The 25,546-nt window shown below is 32.9% G+C and overlaps 1 protein-coding gene across 1 annotated transcript in view; it reads right to left on the bottom strand.

Annotated features, from left to right (window-relative positions):
• Window positions 1-25,546, bottom strand: part of Cht7 (chitinase 7) — a 74,201-nt gene that overhangs the window by 12,314 nt on the left and 36,341 nt on the right. Inside the window, exons 4-11 of the mRNA XM_085198093.1 lie at window positions 24,685-24,922; window positions 21,458-21,637; window positions 9,608-9,731; window positions 8,048-8,229; window positions 6,257-6,384; window positions 4,830-4,954; window positions 4,065-4,178; window positions 2,752-2,951 (exon numbers count right to left, since the gene is read on the bottom strand). Of these exons, the coding sequence (XP_085054219.1) occupies window positions 2,752-2,951; window positions 4,065-4,178; window positions 4,830-4,954; window positions 6,257-6,384; window positions 8,048-8,229; window positions 9,608-9,731; window positions 21,458-21,637; window positions 24,685-24,922 (1,291 nt within the window). The remainder of the gene's footprint in view (window positions 1-2,751; window positions 2,952-4,064; window positions 4,179-4,829; window positions 4,955-6,256; window positions 6,385-8,047; window positions 8,230-9,607; window positions 9,732-21,457; window positions 21,638-24,684; window positions 24,923-25,546) is intronic.

The following is a 25,546-nucleotide window of genomic DNA, read 5'->3' as shown; positions in this document are numbered from 1 at the left end:
GTATAATGTACAATATATAGGATAAACTATCTAGATAGACATAAATAATATTAAATATTCATTATACAAATCTTCTTGAGGATCAAACTCACGACCTACGATAGTAATTAACCATTAGACCTATAGGTCAAAGTTCATAAGTTTATGAAACAGCTAAGGTTATCATTTGCTAGCGAACCTAAGTTTCTTCAACCATTATTGTATTATTGAAATTTTAATGTGAGTAGTTACTGTCTGAAAGAGTTTTTTTTTTTTTGCTTCATGTTGTATCCCGCAGGATATATGAATTCTGAAGGCATTGCGTGTTACATGGAGGAACTTAACGCCGTGCTTTAACTCGACACCAGAGCGAAGAAATGAAAATATTAAATATTTATTTTTCCCGAATGGGAATAGAACCCACAACTTGTCACGTTTACAGTCTCACGCTCGTGCCCCTGCGCCACGACTGGCCTCAACCGACTGCAAAAATATTAATTCTCGTGATAACAAAACGATAAAAGAATAACAATCACTATTGTTAGAACCTCTAAGCCTCATTAGGAAAGGTCTCCATTATATAAAATGTATAGGCAAATACAAAGCACTGGATCGTGCAGGCGATTTAATAACTCTGTTCCACTTTGCTGGGTGCGAGTTGTATTGTTGTTTATGTTCAATATTATGTATAGGATATTATTGAATTTACATATTGGTGGGGGTTCGTTTTCGGATTTGGGGTATCCATTATTATAATAATAAATATTTTGATTATTTTTTTGTAATTTGCAATTACCAGTTGTAAATTCTATTCCCACTCGGGGGAATCAGTTATCTTCTCTTGCTTACTATAGTATAAAGACGAAGTGAGGTGTTCAGTTTCGAAACACAAAACGCAATGTTTCTGTAATTGCCCATAGGTTAGGTTCCCAGAATCTCTCTGCCTTCCGTTTGATATACAGAATACAGCTAAAAAATAACTTTATATTCCGAATTATTGAAATTTAAACACTAAAATCTAAATTTAAACAATATTCCCTGCTTCCCTGCTGGCTGACATGTCATTTCTAACAAATGACAAAAATGTAATATTAGTTTTTATATATTAAAGGAATCAATCTTAGCTACAACAGTGGAAAACGTTTGATATTAAATTCCATCAATCATTGAAAACGATCATCTGATCGTTGTTTCTTTATTAAATTAATATTTAAGATTTCTAGATTTAAACCTGGAAACTTTGAAGATTAAGATTAATTCTAGTTTAATAATGTAGATAGATACTTCAGTTCTTGTCCTTATTTAAATAATAATAGAGCATATTTACCATTTATCGCTTGAAGCCAAAGGGAATCTAGCGTTAAGGTACGTTTTTCTATTTTTTCGAGATATTACAAGTTAAATAATTTTTTGTTTGTGGACTAGAGAGGGCAAATGAAAATAATAATATTGTGAATTATTAATTTACCATATTACAAGAGCCATTATTTTATGATATAAAATACTAATATGACTTTTTTTATATATTATTAATTATATCTAATAAATACTTAACAGTGCACTAGAGTTAACTTTTACAAAATAAAGGTATATTATAATCACTTCTGCTCTCTAAAAAAAAACTGTAAAACTTGCGCACACTTCCACAGATTGTCGTTTAACGTCATAAAAATCGTAAGCCTAAATCACGATCCCCATAAAAGATGCCGAAACCGTCCAAACAATGGAGACCCTAGCGACCCTTATACGTTTATACAAAATCTAACATTATCGTCCATTTGCTGTGTCTCAAAATTCTGGTTGTTAGAAGCTCGACCGTAAAAGCACTCGATGTCTGAAAGTTTTAGTAACTATGTCGCAGGCTTTCGTCGTTCGAACCCATTCACGACTAGAAGGAGAACAAGAGCACCTAAAAATGACCCTTGTGGTACTCCTTTTAAGATTGGTAGCTTTTAGTGTCATGTACACAGCCCTTGTGTTTTCAGGTCGTGTGAAATGTAAATTTATGAAACGGGAGTTTGTAGCAGATGTTAGTTAGTATAAGGTGAGTGTAGGTACAAATTTTGTATAGTAACACTAGTCTTTATATTCATGTATTATATACTAAGTAAATGTTAAATTGTATTATGAGTATATCTGTGAGTTGAAGAGCTGATATAAATTTGACATAACCGTATATTTCTTAGATCTAGGTTCCCAGGTTCCCTCTACCTATAACATATAATCAATTTGCTACTTATTAACTTCAACAATTAAGACCGACTTAGAAGATTTAAATTTAAATAATAAACGAATGTTTTTACAATAATTATTATAATATACCTACTACATATATTTTATAACAAACGTGTGTTCGAGAAACTTCCAAAGCATTTTGCAGAATAGCTCATAATTTCGCACATGGGAACATAATAGCCATTTAAGTTAGAAAGTGTAGAAAATAAAAGTAAATGTTTTGAATATAAGTAAAGTATGAAACATAATTGGTGTTGAAAAAATTTTTGCGAAAGTTTTGTATAATAATAGATAATAATATTATACATATTTATAGGAATATTATGAACTTAGAATATTTTTTATATTGTTGCTTAATTTTATAATGGATGACTTTTACTTTTAATTATTCAATGGTAGATTAATTTGCGGATGTGATGGTTTTTTTTATCTACTTAATTTTTTAATTAAAAAGCCGATATGATAGTAGATTTTTTTTAAGGATCCTACACTATCGAAGGAGGTTCAAATCCATTAAATATTAAAAAAACCACTTACTTGTCTTATCCACAGCCAAAGCATTATTGTTCTTTATGACCAAAGTCTTCGTTGGTTTCTTCACTTTAGACAGCACGTCAGACAAGCTGATTTTGATTGGTTGAGGTTTTTCAGTCACTTCTATGACCACCGTGCCGGCGACTGACACCCAGTCGACGTCTTTAGCGTCTTTACCGCGAGATATTCCACGTAGTTCTTCCCTGTTTGGATATTAAGAAAAAATATTTTTATGCCTTTTATCATATATTTTCTGGAGTTGAGATTGAACCCACATAAGACGTAGACTTACGAAAGTAATATAAATAGTAGTAATAGAACATTATGTAAAGATTATATTTAATCTATAAAAAAATAAAACTTAAGATTTATTTTTTTTCCTGTTGATAAAATGATAACGGCGTTGAATTCCGCAACTTAACGCGCAATATCTTGAAAATTGAGTAGACAATAGAGAAAGGAGGAACACTAAATTCTCTCCGTAAAAATAGTTATTTGAATAATATTCCAAATAACAAATCCAGTAACAAGAATTCACGTGATAAAAGTAAATTTTGATTTGAACAGTCCATTAAGTAGACGACGCGACGCAGCGTTATGTTTACGGACCATTTCGTTGTTCTCACTCGAGCATTAGGATGAAACGCTTTCAATGGCTGAAGGAAGTCTTTGTAGATACGCTGTTTTAGTTTCGATTTGTGTTTGTATGTAAAACTATGAGGAAACTAAATAAAATTAGCTTCAGTCTGTATTCTGCACACAGCAGGGTAGGCAGAGGAAAATAGTGCTAAAACACTCTGTTTTCCACTTTCTGTCGAATTCTGAGGGCATTGTGTGTTGAGAGATGGAATTTAACGCCACGTTTTGTCTCGACACCAGAGTAATGATTTGGAAATATAAATTTAAATAAATATTTCATTTCCCCAGGTGGGGATTGAACCCACAACCAGCCGCGTTTTATGGCCATGCGCCATGAGTGGAGTCAGTGTATGTGAATTTATATATCACAGCGACCAACTCGCGGCTTCGCCCGCTTATACTACAAACTTATTTATTTTCTCTGATGAAAATGAAAGTGATGTTTTATTATGTTTTATTCTCTTTTTGTGGATTGATAATGGCAAGAGAAAGTAATATCATTAGGCAGTTATCGTTTTGTTTCTTGTCGGATGAAGGAGATTTTTTTATTAAATTATTCTATTCAATTATAAAGCGCTTTTTTGCATTAATTTATAGTTTTTATGAAAGTAGATCTGTAGATATTTATGATAATAATATTTTACCCAAGTTTACCCAAACTTAAAACTTAAACTTACCTCATAGCACCAATAAGTGGGTATTTCACGTTTCCACCACAAACGTCACCGGAGAAGTCATCCATGTCCACAGTCCACACCATGGCGCCTCCAAAGCCATTGTCCTTGATCCATCTGTCATATTAATATAAAAATATATATAGTATAAGTATAAAACAATTTATAATTACATTATATACTGTACAGGACAGGTGGGTTCGATTCCCACTCGAGGAATTCATTTCGTTTAAGCTTAGCTTAGCTAAGTGACAAAGTGAGGCGTTGAATTCCGCATCTCAATACACAATGCCTACAGAATTTGGCGGAAAGTGTCTTAATGGGAACGGAGAGTAACACTTTGTTTGAATCAACGCGCTAATCTCAGGAACTACTACACCGACTTAGTTAATATATTTTGTTGTTTAGCTTCACGCTGTATCCCGCACATAGCAAAAGAGAGGGAACCCGGGAACCTAGTGTTAAAACACATTTTAAGCGCTTGTGCCACGGCCTCATATGTATGTATATAAGTATGTATGCGGAAGTGAGGAACGGCCATGACACAAGTAATTACGTCAATAGGTCAAGTTTAGTATTTAAATAATTATGTTTTCGTTACTTTAACGACTATCGAAATTACTGTAATCGAGACGTTCATTTTAAATTTTTTACTGCAATCATAGACACGATAATAGTAGTATTAAACTTTATAGGGTAAATATGTATATTTTAATATTTATTTATTTTTTATATTAAAAGAATAATATATAATTATAATAATTTTACCTCATCTTATTTCTTATAGATTTTTCATCATCGAATCCAACCCACTGGTCTCCATTGATGGCGTAAGGCACCTTCATTTCGTCGTCCCATACATAAGTACCACCGTTCTTTAGGATTTCACAAACCTGTAATAGAATATTATAGTTATTTTTTTAGTACTATATAAAATTGTAGATTGCGTAAATAAACGCCGTGGTTACAACTTCTACTGTTATTTAGGGAAAGCGTTATATTATAACAAAATAATTGTAAAAATACAGTTTTCGTAAGTCATTGAAAGTTTTTTAACCTCACGCTAGAGGCAAAGGTAACCTGAGAATCTAGTGCTAAGAAACTCAACGCGCATTCCCTCATTACCAGAGCGAGGAAATGAAAATATTAAATATTTAATTTCCTCGAGTGGGAATCGAATCTACAACCTGTTGCTTCTACAGCTACAATTTACTTATAGTAACACAAGAAGGTCCTAGAAATAAATCTAGACATATATTTCTAGTTGTTTCGATGAACTCTAAGTTATTTAAAACCCAGTATTACGGCCGAGGGAATTGCCTTCATCAGGTTTAAAGGCGTATATAAAACGTGTCATAAATTTTATTACTCATTAAATGCCTTGTAAATTGCAAATAAGAAAAAGAGAGACCTTTTATTTGGTCTTTAACCTTGAAATTAAAGATCTTGTCAGTTACTAAGTTTCTTATGAGACAGCCTGTAATCCCCTATAGGTGGGGTGGTTCCGTTGACATAATGTATTTACGATTTTTTTCGACAATAAAGGTGTGTTAAGTGTTAAGGCACTCCGTTCTTCGCATTCCGCCGATTTTTTTGAGGCATTGCGTGTTGAGTGGTGAACTCAACACTGGACTTTTGCCTTGATGCCAGAGCGGAAAAATGAAAATATTAATAAATAATAATTAATGTGGAGTGGGGGTCGAACTCACACTCCTGAGTGAGTAATTGAGGCCATTGCCTCCGCGGCCAAACAAAACAAAAAAAAAGAGTAGTTCTCAATTCTTGTAAACAGATCCCAAAGTAAACGTGGTAATCATTTTTAATTAAAATCACTTCGTAGTAGGCAAGAAAGCCTCTTTTATGTATTCGCCGACTTCACGGCTTAGACGCCATCGTGGCTCAGTGGAACAACATCTGACTGACCTAAGTATTTGGGTTGAAATCCTAATTGTGGGAATAATTATAGTCAATTTATTATATGTTCTCTCTTGCTAATTAAGGTGAAACTGAGAAACATTCTCTTGTGTCTTACTCTGTCTAGGTTCTTTCTGTCTGATTTTTTTATTTCCTTGCTCTTGTAGGAGCATTTGAGCTCTGCCAACCTACATACTTCAACGTAATATAGCGAAAAATATTGAACGGAGTGTGTTGACACTAAGTCCTTTCTGGTATAGTGAAAACAAAGTAAAACTCACCTCATAGTAAGCTAAAAAGCCGCCTTCTTTTGTATATTCGCCCGCTTTACCGCCCCCGCTCGCTGGGGAATTCACTTTGAAGTTGTCAGCATTGGACAGCGTGAAGGTTCGGCCGTAGGTTGGCATACCTGGAAATGAAATAAGGTTATAATCTAAAAATATATGGTAAGTTTTAATGGAAATTGAATGTTGGGATTTAAATCGGAACCTTTTAGTTGATATAAAAAGCAAACCAATTGTTAAGTATTGTTTAGCAGAATGGATTTTAGTTGCAACCATTAAAGACATATATTAAAGACTAGCGGACCCGAACGCGGCTACGCCTGCTTAAACTATAAGAATATCTATTAAATATATTTATGAAATTATATTCAGTTTACAATAGAATTATTAAGAAAATATAAGCTTAAATAACTTAACATTTTTCTATATTAAATAGAATATTTTTTGCGAGCAATATAAAATAAGAAGAGAACTAAAGTGTAGTTTAAATAAATTATAAACAACAAATAATTACATAAAAATTAACTATAGTTCGAAAATGTTTGAAAATTTATAAAATCGTCAACGTCATCTGCCCGTTCGCGTCGGTCATAGTGTGTCGCCCGTAGGCTAGGTCATTTCGAATCAGTGACATCTCCTTAATTATTTATTAGAATGTTATACAGTAAACTATAATTTCAATCTAGATAAAATGCTAAAAGTGACTATATTATTTATTTTCATAAGGATGAATATTAAAATGTCGCGGTAACGGTTGCGTAGCGACGCGACGGTTGTTATTAACATGGCAGAATAAATTGCATGTCAAATTAGAAAGTACTTTAAAATATATTAGTTTATATGTGTAATGTAATGTTATATAGCCTATAGCACGTCTGAAGAATGCAGCTTTCATACAAAACAAAATGTAAATCGGACCAGTAGATCCAGAGATCTTAGCGTTCAAACAAACAAACAAACAAACAAACAAATTCTTCCGCTTTATTATATTAGTATAGAAGTATAGATATATAATAAATAATAATAACTATTATTTATTACAATAATAAAATAAATATAAAAAGAGACGAAAAATATAATAAATTAATTAAATATAAAATTTTAATAATGTTCCTTAGTTTAGGCTGAATAGCATTCGGTCGTTGACACTGCTATTATACTAATACTTATCAAAATAAACTCCATATCGAATGAAAATATAAAAAAAAAACAAATTACACAGAATATTCAAATAATTGGGGCATAGCAAAGTTAAAGTAACAAAGAAATAACGTTCCTGATTGCCTTTTAGTGCTGTACTTTGTTGGATTTTTTATCTTTTAATTTACTGGCTGAATGGCGCCACACGTTTGCTTAGTGCTGTGCGAAATTGGTGTAGGCTTTGTAGGGAGAATTGTCATTAGAAAAAATATTGTGGCAAAGGAATAGAAGAGAGAGGAGACATTGTTCTTTTTTATAGCTTCACCTGTACTAACGAGTGGCAGAATACTCTGTTCCCCATGCGTAATTTTTGAGATATTGCTTGTTGAGTGGCGGAAATCAACGCTGTGCTTTGTCTAGCAGAGCAAAGAAACGATAATAATTTAAATGTGATAATTTCCCCTTAATGGGAATCGAACCTAGAAACGTAGCGTTGACACTCGATTTCCATTTGAGAACCATTCATTTTCGTTTCTCTGCATAAACAAACGGCGTTAAATTCCGCAATTCAACACACAATTTCTCGAAAACTATTAATAATAAAGAACAAAATGTTTTAAAATACATAATATATTGAAAACTTCTCACCAATAATAAGCTTTTCCTTAGGTGCCCCAAGTTTCACCCATAAATGAGTGGCGTGATCCACGCTGAGTTGTTTTCTCCACTCCGAGTCAGATGAGGGCGCGTACAGAGGTGCGTTGTGACCTGTCTCTCTCTCCCACTTGCCGTGGAAATCGTATGCCATGACGTTGATGAAGTCCAGGTAGCTGTGAGAGTAGGTATAGTGAATAGGTGTTTTATATATAAGAGGTTAGTCTTGGCGTAAGTCGGTTGTGGATTCGATTCCCCCTCGAAGAAATGAATTATTTATAACTGTAATTTTCTTGTTACGGTAACATGGCAAAGCGCGGTGTTAAGAAACGCCACTCAACACGCAATGCCCCAATAATTCGACAGAAAGTGGGGAACGGAGTATCTTAACATCAGGTTCCCAGGTTCCCTGTGCCTGCTATGCGATACAACGTGAAGCTGAATAAAAATATAATTTTAAAACCGAAATCGACCCAAAACAATAACTCAAATAAGAATAGTTGAAACAGAAATAGAATGTACCAATATACATTAGAATATACATTTCAATAGTAATAATTTATCTAAGTTTTGTCACTTTTGTGCCACAAACATACATACATACATATATATGAAAATACGAGCTAACCCTTTTGCGGGTAACCTTTGAGAACACCTAATGTAAGAATAATTTTGGTGCCTTTGCTTGTAAATTTTAAGTTAATTATGTGGCAATGGAGAGTGTAAACTAGGTTTTTATTTAGTTATTTAGCATTTTAGACTTTACACTAAAACACATATACCAGAATTTAGTAATTATTTTCATATTATTTTAAACCTTAATTTCGTTACTTTGTCACTGAATTTCATCAAGATTCATTTAGAATCTATATGGACTCTTCCGTTATTGATGGAGACGTTCCCATTAAGACACTTCTGTTCCCCACTTCTACCAAATTCTGAATTGTATCTCGAATGGCGGAACTTAACGCCGCTACTAGTAAAATTTAAATATTTTTAAACAAAAATCAACAAAGGAAAGGTACAGTCTAACTTTCTTCTTTTGTTTTAAGTTCAAATCGTTCAATATAAAACGTTACCGTTTAGAACTGAAAGTTTATAGTAAAGAATGTTTCATTACAATACGATTTTAAAAGGAGTATTTCATTTAAAAGCTAAACTTTTATGACTAGAGTTAAAATTAAATAAGAAAAGAAAATAATAAGCCTTCATTGAAAATTAAAAAATGAGTGATTTAATGTAACGAAATCATCAAATAAACGTAGTTGAGGTCAGTCGCGGCACAGGGACACAAGCTAGGGGGTTCTATTCCCACTCGAGGAAATAAAATATTTAATATTTTCATTTTCTTTCTCTGGTAACGAAACTTAACACACAATGTCTCTAGAATTCGGCAAAAGTTAAGAACGGAGTATATAAAAAAAAAACATAAGTTGATAACTGTTACTTCATCACATGGAGTTTGTATATAAATGTATATCATGGTAGGCAAGGACAGCCTAGTGTCAAGACACTCTTTTCCGTCGATAAGCCTATAGTGAAATATACAATTACCTAGCAACAGCAGGTACATCATATCCACTCTTAATGTTATCAGGTCCCACTGGCACAGCGGCAGTAAGAAGTAGACGTGGCTTCTTAACTTCTTGAGCTTCGGCTTCGAATGCTTCGCGAAGTTCTGTTGACAAAGAAAACGAATGCTTGAATATAAATAAAACTTTCCCTCAATTTTCCTAGGATTTCATTATCAAACGCTGTCTTGGTAGCAACATGTGCCATATGGAAAGTACGTTCTTTCAAATACAAGAAGAATTTTTAAGTTTATATTGCGTTTTACTAATGAACATACATATGTACACGGAACATACGAGTATGTACATTAAAAATACGGTTCGAGAATACTCCAAAAATTCCGCAGAAAGTTGTAAGCGGTGGTCTTAATGGGAACCTTACTTATTAGGTTCCCAGGTTCCCTCTGTCTACCCTGCTATATGTAGGATACAGCATGAAGCTGATAGAATAAAACTTAGATATTATATGTCAAAGCTAATGAATTCCTGTCACTAGACGTCTACTGAGCTGTAACTTATATGAGGTATAGGTGTAGAGGATCTACCTGCATATTAAAGGTTAAAGAAGCTTAGCATTTTATTAGGTTTTTACGTTTTTAGCTTCAGTGAAAGATGGCGATATTAAATATTATGTATTAACTGAAAAATAAATTAAATAGGTCCAAATTCCATTGCCTCAAGAATTTGGCGGAATATGGAAATGGAAGTATCTTTAATGGTAATGAAGTGTCTTGACTCTAGGTTGGGCTTTGTGCAGCTTACCGCATGAAGCTAAAAAAATACAAATTGTTATATATTACCAACTAATTTTAATCATGACTCGTATGGTCAAATGAAAATAGTTAAAAGTTATGTATAAAACAGTTAAATATAGGCTATGCCTCAATAAGTGGGCTATTAAACACAAAAAGTGGTTTTCAACTCGAATCAGTAGTTCCTGAGATTAGTGCATTCAACTAAACAAACTGTTCAGCTTTGTAATATTAGTATATACAAATTTTAGCAGCTATCACTCGTGCCAATGACTATTAAGGTCAATGTGTATTACTTGGCAGACCTGCCTGATATATGAAATAATATTATACCCATATATTATATACTACGGACACGCGCAGCTTTGCCTGGATACAAAGTCCAGCGAAAAACGATTCATAAACGATAAATGCTCGTATCTTTTGAATGTGTTGACTTTAAAGCTTCATTCTCCAAGGGATCAAAGACCTGAATATTTAATATTAATTTCCGTTTAATATGACGGAACAACAAAGTGATTTTATATGAGTTCCATTAATTTTTTTGAGGCGCGGAACCCTAAAAACTAAAAATAAATAAAATCGGAAACAGAGAGTCTTAACTATAAGTATCTACCCTGCTCTATGTGGAATATATCGTGAAATATTTTTCTTCTATTAATAAAGAAAATGAATAATAGAAAAAGAATGGAGAAGTCATTAGATTTTCTCCGCGGAAATAATTATTTAAAGCTATACAAAAATAAAAGATCAGAACGTAGTAATGGCAAAATAATTGTAGTATAGCTCTACAATAAGTATTTGAAGTGAGGTATTTTAGAAAGGGATCTAAGTAAATGTAGCAAGGACACTCGTTGGGTAAAGGTTGTTTTCAATTTTCGGTTTGAAATATTACCATTTAAATTCTTATATTATTTTATTATGAGTTCTTCTTTTTTGTTAGTCAAATGTCAAGCATAAACAGAAATATCGTTATTTTATTATGGTATTATTATTGTAGTGTTCGAGTGGAAATCGAACCAACAACCTGCACCTGTAACAGTCAATTGGAGTGGGAATCAAATCCAAAACTACCCCTTAATGAATTTAGCGAATTTATATAGGAAATTCAAAATGGAAGATCGTTTTGACCTAGCTCCAAATCTCCATAAGCTCCAAAGCTATAATACCTAAACTTAAAAAAAATGTAACAATCTGTTTAAACGATTCCTTTATAATATCAACATCAAAGTTTTTAGACATTCGCATTTTCACTTTAACTTAAAAATCTTTTTGCAAAACAAAATATCCCGAGGGATTATGTGGCCGCTTACCAAACTTTATTATCTCATTTTGTGAATATTTTCTTTTAAAAATATTGTATATATTTTAATTTCTCAGCCTACTTTGAAATTAGTTTATTGGTGTACAAAGTGCTGCGTTGAGTTTCGCGATTTAACATGCAATGAGTGTCTCAACACTAGGTTCCCTCTGCCTACTTCGCTAAAAAAATAAAAAATAAAAACTAAGTATTTATACCTGCGTTTTATAATAAAGGTTATTTATTCATTTCTGACTAGTATGGATAGAAATTAGTGCTGTTGTTTAATTTACATTCTCTCTAAATATTTCAATTATTATGCTAATGTATATGAATATTTATGAAACTAATTTAATTACTAGATAAGCAATTTGCCTTTTATTTCTACAAAAATTGTATTAAAATTTTTAATAAATATGCCATTGCAGCGCGAAAAAGATCATAGAAACGCTCCATCCCGCTATTTCTTTTTATTAGGTCTCTCTAGTGTCTTAACACTAGGTTTTCCACTTTCCAGGGCGAAGAAATGAAAATATTAATAAATAATATTTCTTCTACCCGAATGGGAATCGAATCCACAACCGGTTTACCTGCGCCGCGGCAACCTCTTACTAACTTATTTATTACAAAAATATTCGACCTAGTACTTTCAAAGTGTTTCCCACAACTCGAAGGCCCATAGTGAGCGGGTGAGCGGAATGATGGATTCCGTTAAATTTACATTTCAAAGTAACGAAGAATATTGTATCGTGATTATATTTGTTTTATGTTGTAAGTCGTGGTTTATGATTACTTTTGATAGAAGTGCTTATTTGTTGGCAAAAGGTTCCTTGGGCCAGTCGTGGCGCAGGCAGTCGCCGGTTGTGGGTTTGATTCCCTCTTAATGAAATATTTCATATTTTCATTTCCTCGCTCTGGTCTCATTTCCTCGGTATGACAGCTTATAACACAGATCGTGGCGTTGAGTTCCGCTTCTCAAGACCAGTGTCCAGAATTCAACGGAAAGTGTCTTAATAGGAATGGGGTGTCTTAACACTAGGTTCCCAGGTTCCCTCTGACTACACTGTTATGTTCAGGGTTAACACATATAATTTTTAAAATATTATGCTTGTTTCATAAAAATAGACATAGAGAAATTTCATAGAATGGAGTTTTGATATAGAAAAAGTAGACTCAAAACGCTTTTTCTACTTTCGCTTTGGGTTTGTTATATTCTGTGGGACCGCACTTTCCTTTGCTATTGTTAAAAAATCGATAATATTTCATTCCCTCGATTAGAGAGTAAACTTACAACAATTGCCTTTTAAGAAAGAAAGTTACACAACGCAGGACTGGGAGAAATTGCTAATATTAGTTTTATATACCGAAATATTAATAAATAAATAGTGTTATATCACTCCGTTCATTATTTTCCAGAAATTTACATAATATGTATATAGAAAAAAAAATTCTCATACAAACAAATATAATAAAAAAGAATTACTATGACCGTTTGTGCATTGTCAGTAAACAATTGATAATGCTATGAGGTCACTATTATTATAATGCTAGAAACTGTAAAAACTCTCAGACGTAGACGTCTTTGCCAAATGTCAAGGATGATATGAATAAGTGATTCATATAAGAAAAGGTTTTATATTCAATAATATTTATATTATTATATTAAAATTTTTGTATTTTTTTTGTTTTTATAATTAATAACATAATAATTCTGACTGTGGAAATAACGGCTGTGGCTCCGAATCGAGTTGATGGATATTACTTATGCTGATGATGAAGATATAGAGTTGGTGGGTTTCGCTATTTAAAACACAATGTCTCGAAAATTGAGGTTTGATTGGATTGAGGAAAATGTGGGAGTGTCTTGACACTAACACTATGTTTCATTCCGTACCCTGCTACAATGCTAGATGAAGCAAAAACGACTATTTAGAACTCCCTCTCTGCCGATTCAAAAAAATAAAAAAAAATATTCGAGGAAAAATACATACATATATAATATTAAAAAAATATACTGTATTTCGAAAGTAAAAATAAAAATATTAAATTCGTGAAAGCAGTTAAGCTTATAAAAGCGAGGAATATTTTTATAGGGATTACCGGGACCGTATAAAAAAAATAACTCTTTCTGTGGGAAAGCTTTCGAACTATTTGAAGCTTTTATGAGCCATACATTGAATATTTGAAAATCTTTTTTTCTTTAAATAACAAAAAGAAAAGTAAGTACAAACAAAGAGTATACGGTAAAATAAATTTAAGCAAGAATATATTCAAAACCAGTCGTGGCGCACAAGAATGCAACAGGTTGTGAGTAATACTAGGATAATACTAGGTTCCCTCTGGTTCCCTATGTGAGGGATACAGCGTGAAGTTAAATAAAATAGAAAAGGATAGTTTCACTCTCATTTTTTAGCTTTTCGTTTTATCCCTAGCGGAGAAATTCGTCAGTTTATTTTAACCAAAGTTACATAGTTCAAAGAAAAATACAAAACCACAAGTTACTTTTCGGTTCCACACATTTATACACGACCCGCATACGGGACCAGAGTAAATATTATTATATAAATAAAACTTCCAATGTACCTTTGTTCTTGTACATTTCCAAAAATTTGAACACAATCAACAAAACAATACTTAACGTAAATAAGGATTTAGAACTTTTTAATAAATAATCAAGAGGCACATCTGGTACAGCATCTGATTATAGATGAGACGATTGTGGGTTCGGTTCCTACTTAGGGGAATTAATTCTATTTTGATTTTCACGCTCTGATAAGAAGACAAAGAAAGGTGTTAGGTTAAATAGGCAAAATCATTATCAGAACGAAGAAATGAAAATATGAATTTAAATAAATAGTTTATTTCTTCAAGTGAGAATCGAACGCACAACGAGTCGCGTTTAGAGTCACACTTTGTGCTTCTGGGCCACAGCTGGCCTTCCTTCTGGGTTATTGATAAGTATATATCAATCACAAAATTATAAGAAACTATAAAGCAGTAGGCCCCACGTTGGGCGTTACGTAAAATAATCTACGTTATAAAATTGGATCCCTCATACAATTTAATGGCGTAGAAAAACAATTCTAAGAAACAAATAACGCTAAGGAACTCACCCGAATCGCTATAAACCCATAAAATTTGCCACCGTCTCGTAAAAACGGAAATTATTTTAACTCATATTTATTATTGAAGTTTCTTTTCTTCTTTTAGATTCTTATAAGCTATAGGATTTAATGTTATGTTATTTATAGTGTATATAAAGAAAGTTTTAATGATTAAATGATGCCTGTTTATTATTTATAAAATATAAGTTCCTTAATGGGAACGGAGTGTCTTAACACTAGGTTCCCTTAGCCTACCCTTCGGTGAAGCTAAAAAAATCATGCTTTTTCCGCACAAAAGAAGGTAAACAGAACTTGTCGTTGTTCCGCCTAATATTCAAGATATTGCGTGATGAGTAGTGGAACTCAACGCTGCTTAATCTTATTACCAAAGCAAGAATTTGAAAATAATTTATTCTTACGAGTAAAAATCGAACCCACAATCATCGTGTTGCCCGTTATAATATATCAATAAGTAATAATATAAAAGGTGCTATAAATATAAAGAAATCGACTATTTAAAAGACCTTTTAGTAATTACTCTAAATAAATCAGCAACATTTCAACAAAGCTTTGAGAATCGTAAACGTGAGAGCTGCGACAGTATTTTTCTCGTTAGCCTGAGAGGGGGATACGGATTGTCTTTGCTCTCTACTAAATTGATTTTTGATTGGGAACCTCACTATTCTGGGTTATTGGATTTTTCCAAAAATCTTTTTCCGGATTCCATATGGAGGAACACACATAGAGGAACAGTATTGTTGCGAGTTCTATTCCTAGTCAATTATTATATTTAATTTTTATTAAATAGAACTAGCAACACTGTAAAGAATCGTTCTATTTCCTATTATGTATACATTTGAAAGAGTTTATTTTATCAATGTTAATATATATACTAATTATTTCTTTAGCTTCTTGTTGTATCTCGCACAAAGCAGTGAAGGCAAAGGAAACCTGGAAATGTAGTGTAAAACCACTCATATTACCCACTTTTCTCCGTAGAATTCTGGAGACATTGCGTGTTTAGTGACAGTTTGCCTAATTACTATATACTATAGCGAAGAAACGGAAATATTAAATGTTTAATTTCCTTAAGTGGGAATCGAACCCAAAACTTTTCACGTTTATAATAACACGCTTATGCCCATCTACCACGGCCTCTAAATAAAGCAGGTTACCTTTAAATATCAATCTAATTGACAAAAAGAATTGAAAATATAGTTAACATCCCTACTATTTCTACCTCTATCTATTATGTAGGTCATGTAGGGTTGCTAAAAATAGTTTAGCAATTCGGGATACAACAACATTTATGTTTGCCAAATTAGGTTAGGAAAGGTGCGATACTATTGATTTTGGTAACCCTATTTCGGTGACAGAATTGGTTAAATGGCAGTGTAGTATTGTCATCCGAAATTCCATATTGTTTTAGGAAAAGATCCTTTTCCTTACAAATAAAAGAATTATAAATAAATATAAAAATGTAAAAGTTTACCCACATATAGAAAGGAGGCAGAGGGAAAAGAGTTCTAACACTCTATTATACATGCTATTCCTTGCGTGTTAAATTGCTTAACTGAATGCCTCTCTCGTTACCAGAGCGAGAAAATTAAAATAATTAAATACTCCGAGTAGAAATCGAACCCACGATCGTCGCATGTACAGCCACACGCTCAAATACAGAATATATGTTAAGATATTATAAAAAAAAGTTATTTAGCGTACTGTCTTAGATAAACTAAATTCGCAAATTTAAATGAAGTTTCAAAACTCCGTGTAAATCATTAAAGTCTGTGCACGCCAAACTTAACCTCTTTGAGTATTACGAATGCTATTTACATTGCAGCGAACGCGACTAGCGTCTGATTAAACTGCTACTGGAGTCTAATATATCATGTTAAATAAAAAATAAATCAGCTTCTCGGTGTATCCCGTATATATCAGGGGTACGCAGAGGGAACCTAGTGTTAGAACACTCCGTTCCCAACTTTCCGTCCAATTTTCGAGGCATTGTGTATTAAGTGGTGGGACTCAACGCCAGGCTTTTTGTCTTGGTGCCCGAGCGAGAAAATGAAAACATTAATAAATAAAAAATTGATTCTCTTGAGTGGGGATCGAACCCACTACAACCGTATTTTTTAACTTTGCCGCAATCGGACAAAAATGAAATGGGAAATAACTAAAAACTGCTACAGTTTCGTTTTTTTTTCTTTGTCGTCACTCATCAGCTTACCTAAAGTAGGTTTATGTATATATGAACTTCCGTTTAACATAAAAATATTTATAGCATATTTCACACGAAAATTAAATCTTCAATATTAATTTTATTACAAGCTTAATTGAAATTTTAATAAAGTAAGATAAGTCCAGAATATTACCAAATGTCTCCCATAAAAAACCACCTTTATAAAGATCTAAGTGAAGCTTTATGAAATTTTATCTTGATATTTTTAAAAATGTTTGCATACTATAACATGTTTTGCTTCATTTACTATCATATTTTTCATTTATGGCAGAGCATCCTAGACCTAGATCCCATAATGTATGTCACTGTGTATCTTAACGCTGCCTTTTGTTACAGAGAATGACTAAAATTCTTATTTCTTTTAGCTCCCGCACAGAGCAGAGAAGGCAGAGGGAACCTGGGAACCTAGTGACTCCGTTCCCATTGAGACACTTCCATTATTTCCATCATATTGATGAATAACGAATAAACAAAGTGACTTCCCATCACTATCTTCAAAAAGTTTTTTAACAAAGTCAATTTGCTCGACTCTAGTCTGTTATTAGCAAGTTTATTAAAAGTAAGAACAAGCTTAACTTTTATATTTAATTGGAAATATTCGGTTACACCGTTTGTCTTTGTAAGCAAAGGAATTTTATTTTGTTATACCATTAAAGAAATTGTAGTGCGGTAATTTGTGTTTCTCTAGAGTTTTTCTTAGAAACATTTTGATTTTAATAGAAGGCCACACGTGGCGTGTGAGTGTAAATCCGACAGATTGTGAGTTCGATTCCCAGTTGAGGAAATGAAATATTTGATATATTCATTTTCTCGCTCTAATAATGAGGCTTTGCCTCGTTGAATTCCACCACCCAACTCACAGTGCCTTCAAATTTCGGCGAAAGGTGAGGAACGGAAGCACCATAAAAGGAACGGAGTGTCTTAACACTAAGTTTCCAGGTGTCCTTTGCCTATCCTGTTATGTGCGGGACAAAGCGTGAAGCTAAAAAATGTATGTAGGTATTTAAAATGGAAGTATCATAATTATACAAATTATTTATTTTTAATAGCATTCCACATCTAATACTTCCACATTCAAAGATACCTGGATGTTTTAGTTCCATCACTCAAAAAGGCTTTCCGTGAACCAACTTTGCGGAAGGTAATTATGAAATATCTTATTTGCTTACTTAAGTATATTAGTTTTAACATATACATATATGTATATAACTATTTTTAGTATTTTTTTATCATGAACCATTTTTAAAGTGATGAGAGCAGTCGTGGCGTATATTTAAATATATATTTCCTTGCCTTAGTATCGAGGATATTTACTTCCCCTGAATGGAAACTGAACCCATAACCGTCGTTACTGGGCTCGACAGTTCACTTTTAGCAAAAAAATCACTTCAAAAGATTGAAATAATTTCGTAAAACACAAAATATTCAGAAATACTTTTGTTGATCAATCATTAGCTAAAGGAAGTTCGTTTAGATTTAGAAACTTTGCATACTTAATGAAGCAGGGTCGTTACCTTTGTATGGTTCGTTGGGTTTACCTATCACGTAGTGTTACGTAAGGATAGAGGACTCGATACTAGAGTCTCATATAGATGTGTTAAGGATAAGTTATAGTGACATAACTCTCTTCTTTTTGACATGATCGTGTTTTGAATATGAAATATGGAATAGAAAATAATTTATATAAGCTTCACACTGTATTCTGAACATAGCAGGTTAGGTAGAGAGAACCTGGGGGGGATCTAGCCTTGAGACACTCCGTTCCTGTTAAGACACTTCCGTTTCCTACTTTCCACTGAATATAAAAAGGATTGCGTGTTGAGTGGCGGAACTCAAAACTGCGTTTGTTAACAGAGCGAGGAAATGAAAATATTGAATTAATTATTGATTAAATGTTTCATTTCCTCGAGTGAGAGTCGAACCCACAACCTGTCACGTCGCGTTCTCTCTGTAATAGCTAGCTTGTAATCAACTAAATTGCTCTATAATATGCAGGGACCTTTACCAGCCAGTATGTAATAGGCATCAGGGCATATAAGGTTAGTACTTTCACTTTAGTCTTATGTTTAGATTTGTCGTTACGTAAGATTATATTTTATTATATTATTATGTCTGCGGAATCCTAGTGTTAAGACACTTCGTTTCTCACGTGGTATACAATTTTAGATACATTTCGTATTGACTAGCGAAACACAACGCCGCACTTTGCTACCAGAGCGTAGAAATAAAAAAAAATGTTTAGTTCCCTCGAGCGGGAATCAAATCCACAATCGTTGGGTTTACAGACGCACAATTAGCTTTCAAATATTATTTACATTTTTATTTACGGTTTCACCTTATATAAAACTATATCTCTCCGCCCACCGCCTACTAGCAGATAATTCAATAGCAGTACTAATAATAATATCAAAGACTAGTAACTTTATATACTTGTACGTATTTCCTAAGTCTGTTAACCGCTGCCCTAGATATTTGCCAATACCGGCGGATCACGATACGCTCGACTTGTTCGGGCACGTGGTTTTGTCTCTTTTTATGTATATTTATTTGTCTAAATGCAAATATATTTATGCGATATTTCACGGCGGATCAAAAGAGTGTAGGGATAAAATTTCGTTTCTCTTTTTTCCGTTTCTCTTTTTCAATTGCATTGTTTAATAGCTTCATGTATTATTTTCGAAGGTTAATACTAGGGGGATAGAGTTTCGCCATTCAAGCAATGTCTTCAGAAATCAAAGAAAGTGGACTACTTAAGTGTTTTAACACTAGGTTCCCGTGTTCCTGCCTAACCTAATAACATTCTGTTTTCAATTATGGAGATATTTGCTGTTTAGTGGCAAAACCGAGTCAAATTTTATTTACCTTAGAGTTGTGTATTTAATACTGTAGCTTATGGAGAAATACATATTTTAGAGGGTAGGCCGAGGGAACCTATTAAGACACTCCGTTCCCCACTTCCCGTTGATTTTTAGAGGCATTGCGTGTTAAGTGGCGGAACTCAACGCTGGGCGGTGCCGGTTTTGCCTTGGTGCGAGGGCGAAGAAATGATAAAATTAAATCATTCCGCCGAGTGGGGATCGAACACACAACCATCGCGTCACAGTCACCCCTCGCCACGACGGCCTTAATAAAATTTAAATTTAATACATATATTTAAATATGATACATATAAATACAACATGATAAGTACAAAAATTCATAAAGTACAAAAATACAATATTCCACATAAAATAGAGCTAAATTCACAATATTCACAAAATTTCGTGAGGAGAGCTCGTAAAGCACACATCCTGAGGATGTTTGGTCGTAGACGTACGACGCCGGCGCTGTGCACCAAGTTATGTGGAAATAGAACATTTGGACTCGCTTTGGAGTGGAACCTTGTGCTTTTATTACAGCTTTATATTATTACTAGCTACTAAACCGCGGATTCGCTCGCTTTATTTTATTAATAATTATAATTTTTAACAAAAAAAACCCCGACTTCTTTAATTTCAACCGGATCCCATAACCAGACTGTAACCAAACTCTTATCACTCAATCTTTCTAAAAAAGACGAACCATCGAAATCAGTTTGCGTGATATTCGTCGTCCTAGAGAGTTATTCGTCCATTTGTGGCGCATATACTGAATGGAAATTTAAGACCTCTGTGATTTTCCCATGAATACCATTATCAGAAATGGGACCACACGGGAAGTACAATCTTTCAAATAAAAAAAGAATCATCAAAATCAATTCACCCAGTCAAAAGTTCTGAGGTAACAAACATAAAAAAATACAGTCGAATTGATAACCTCTTCCTTTACAAACGTCGGAAAAAAGAAATAAAGTTTTTTCTAAATCCTTTCAGTAGTTTTTCGGTGAAAATGAAAATAGCTATTCTCACAAGCTTTCACATTCATAATATAAGTAAATGAAATATAATATAAAAAACTTACATTTTTCTCAACATAATTGCAAAATCCAAAATAAAAAAATCTATATAAATGCTTATATTTATATAATTAAAAATGCAGTTTCAAAGTAATTTCTTTAGTGGAGAAAATATTCAAATATTATTATGTTGATACCTATTTACTTTCTAAGCATTAAGACTGGTTGGTCATTTTTTATGATGATTCGACAAAATTTCATATTTTTTTATAAACTCATCAAATCTTCTTACTTGTTCTAACGATGATGAATATTTAACGATAATGATATAAATTTCACTGCTTTTTTATATAAATATATTTAAAAAAGTAATATAATTATATAAAAATATATATTTTTCATTTCATGTTGAATGGCGGAACTCAACGCCGCTGTTACCGAAATCATTTTTTGAAGTAAAGCAAAATGTCTACATTTATAATATAGACTTTTTTTCGGATTAGAGCAAAATTTGACTATTACAAAATTGAACTATTTATTATTTTATACAAAAATAAATACCTTTAAGCAGCAACACGTAGTTTTTCTTATCATCGCTTCCCTTAGGGTATTCCCAGTCCACGTCCAAGCCGTCGAAGTTGCGGTCCCTCAAGTAGGGGATGGCGGAGTATATGAATGTTTGTCGGGAATATCTTGTTGCGGACATTTCTTTGAACTTTTGGGTACCGAAAGACCAACCACCTGTAAAAAATTAACATTTTTTAATAACAGAAAAATATTTAAAAAAACTAACACATAGAAAAAAATACTATTGGATTTAGAAAGATGAAATTTGTAATGTAAGTAAGGGAAGCAGTTCACACCACATCTTCTTGCGGGAACGGAAAAAGAGATTTTTCTATGTATGGACGAAGCAAAGCGGCGTTTAGTTCCGCTATCTAAAGCACAGTGCCTCCAGAATTGGATAGAATTAATAGGGATGGAGTGTCTTAGCACTAAGTTTCCAGATTTCCTCTGCCTACTCTGCCATATACTGAATACAGCGTGGAGCTAACAAAAGAAACTAGACTTACACTTTTAAAATTGCTTCATTCTTTGTAAAGGCACTACTTATTAAATGATTTAAAACACAATGCTAATATTAATATAACGTTCTTTCTTTGTTTGTTAAGCACCTCAGCTTTACTGTACATTGCTATTAACTTTAACTCGATTTATTTTCTTAGTTTTTTATAAAGAAATTTATATTAGAATAGCTGTATAATGATTTAAATTATAGTTTAAAAAGGGTAAGGCGCAGTACCCGACTGTAAATGAGACGATTGTGAGTTCGATTCCTACTCGCGGGAAAGAATTATTACATTTTCTCTCATTGGCAGAAAGTACGGCGTTGAGTTTCGCCACTTAACAAGCAATATACCAAAAATAGACCGTGCGTGGGGAAAGTGTTTTACCAAAGCGGAGGAACGAAAATAATTTAAAAAACGTACATGGGAATCGAACCCATAACTACAATGTTTACAGGTTACCACGTCACTTCTAGTATAGCAGAAAACAGAAAATCTCTACTTTCCCTATAATTTTACTACTTTATTCTAACACTGTACTTCACACATTTACTTTTAACCTAAATAGTGATGTGTAAAAACCTAAGTCGATTATATTACAGATCTACAAAAGCCTTTTGTTGCGCTCCTGTGGTTTTTATAGTTCCGTGAAAATGCTTGTAGGTGAAAATATCGTGCATTTTGTACCGTGAGAGCTAAGTTGTGTTCACATGAATTAGTGATGTGATTATATCGATAATAAGAAAGTTATCTATGTTTTTTCCATATATGTATGTTAAACATTTTACGATCTTTTTGAAATATTACATGGCGAAACTTAATGGTATACATACTACTTAATTGTAGTCACTTTTAATTAACATCTATAGTATAACAATTTTAAGATGATCCTAATGATTTTAAGATGTCCATTTTTAAATATAGACTTAGACAGTTTTCTTAAAGTAATAATAAAAAGTTTGTCGTGACGCAGTGGTTACAATAAAGTACTATAAAAGAGACGGGGTGTGGGTTCGGTATTCACTCGGAGGAATGACTTATTTTTATCTCCTTGCCTTGGTAACACAATAAGGTGCGGTGTTGAGTTCTGCTGCTCAAATATGTAGGCAATGAGTAGAATGTTTTAATACTAAATTGAGGTAACCACAAGTGTCTAATCGGCAAAATGCGAATTACAGTATTAAACTAAACAAACTAAGGCCGCTGAGGATGTCGTAGCGGTGTGGCTCTAACTATAAATGTGTAATTGTTTGCTAATCGCATATTTATGCAACGATACACGCTAAAGGCTATAGGAAATAATCAATAGTCAGATATGTAATAATAGTATACGATAACCGGAAGTGACAGTGTCACGGGTACTGCTTTAGAAAGTCTAATGTTTATTTTGCATAACCCGACTTAATGGTTGTGGGCTCATATTTCAGATAGGAAAAATTTAGCTAAACAAAGATAATATCTAAAACGTTATGAAGAATGCACATTGTTTATTTACACAATACCTATATAAGTAATTTTAAACTTATTACTTGAAGTGTATCATTTAAAATATATAACATAAATAAAAAGCAAATAAATAATATTAATTAAAACTCATACTATTAATTATCAAAGATATGAAGTATGTCAGAATTACACAATTTCCTAATAAGGTAATAAATAAAAAGGAAAAGTAAAATTGTTGCAATATACATACTTAAATGAACGGAAACCGGAAACCCAAACAAAGTGATTAATGAAACTCGTTGATGTATTGTGTACTTTGACGTACACGTTTGACGTGTTTGGTTACTATAGAATTTCATAGAGATATTTCATTATTTCACTTTTCATATATTGAAAAATAAAAACCAAATAAGTGCGAGTCAGATTCACACGTTGAAGAATTTCGTACTATTTTCAATGTGAAATACAAATAGTAAAAGTTAATTGGCGTAAGCACTAATTTTGTATGAAATGAACTACAAACAAACATAGTTGTACAAGACGAATGTAAATAAAGCATAATGAAATATTTTTTTCCAAAACCATTAATATTTAAATAACTATTGAAAAAATGCTATAAACAATGTAATATCATCGATACGATACAAATATATAAAACTACATCACTATCAGTTACAGCCTTGCGGTGTGTAACACAGCTAGAGCTATTATGTGTTAAGTAACCTTAAGGAAATCGATTGGGAAAACGTATCGTAAGTCGTGCTCGTATGATGCTTATGGTGTACTTTTAGGGTTCCCTGGTGGGTTCGATTCCTCACTTGGGGAAGCAAGGTGAGGCGTTGAGTGTCGCTATTCAGTATGTAATACGGCACGATTTGCCTCTTTTATTTCTCTTGACTCTCTTTATACATGTGTATTAATATAAACAATACAAAAACTAAACTGGAGAATATGCAAAAAATGGGGAAGGACCGGTTTTATCACAGTAATATGACCGAGACAAGGAAAAGTGGTCTAAAATTGTCACATTATGGTACCCAAGAACTGGTAAACGTATAACTACGTACTTTACTATTTGTTTTCTTTGGAAATAAAATGAAATAAAAAAATATAAGCTATCTATAATAAATGAATAAAGAAGTCTTATTATTTCTTTTCCTTTATGTGGCGGAACTCAACGTCGCGTTTTGTCTAGGTACCAAGAAATGAAATCAATTAATTTCACCAAGTAGGAATAAAACCCACAACCATCACATTACCATTAAAAATACATACCAATAGCAAGAAGCGTCTTCAGTTTAGGATTGGCTTTCTTCAACACATTAATTCTGTCGTATAATCCAGTCTTTCCATCTTTTGTTTCGTCGTTTGATTCGAAAGAGCTGAGCTTCCCCTTCTTCATCCATCCGAAGGCGAAGATGATATGGGTGCAGAGATCTGGCTGGATGTCCTCAGGCATAAATTTACCAACTTTAGTTCTGTATTGAGACCAATTCGTGTAATAGCAGACGACCTGTGAAAAAAATATGGTGTTCATTGAAATTTTCTTTACATGGAATAGTTTGGTAGTATTAAATAAAAAATATAGTATTTTTTGTAACTTCACACTTTATCCCACTCATAGCAGAAAAGCAAAGGGAATCTTGAAACCTAGAGTTGAATGGCGGAACTCAACGCCACGCGTTGTTTCGTTATTAGAGCGAGGAAATGAAAATATTACTTATTTTATTTCCTCAAGTGGAAATTGAACCCACAACCGTCGCTCTTGTAGTCATGGCAAGTAAAAACAGTGCTACGATTTTTCCAGCAAAGCAGGATAGGATAAGGTCAAATTTTGAGACATTTCGTGTTGTCTGACGGAATTTACTATCCGTATGGAAATCGAACCCGCAATCGCCACTTTTACAGTGAGATATTTTTCCGTTGCGCCACAAAGACCTCAGACGCGAATTAATTATAAAGAACATTAATTCTCTTTAAAACATTTCATGTATAATTTAAAACTTATTTTAAATTTCTAAGCTGGTAGTTTTATCTATACATTTTTTAAAAAATTATAATCATTTCATACTTTTTGTATGTGTACATATAAAGTAAAAGCTAATTAGTTGATGCATGGTCGGATGAAAGGATGTAT

This window comes from Heliconius melpomene, chromosome 15 (assembly GCF_056956725.1).
Source record: "Heliconius melpomene rosina isolate 202511_hmr_F chromosome 15, ASM5695672v1, whole genome shotgun sequence".
Classification (NCBI taxonomy): Eukaryota; Metazoa; Arthropoda; class Insecta; order Lepidoptera; family Nymphalidae; genus Heliconius; species Heliconius melpomene.
This window is presented reverse-complemented; position numbering and strand designations above follow the sequence as displayed.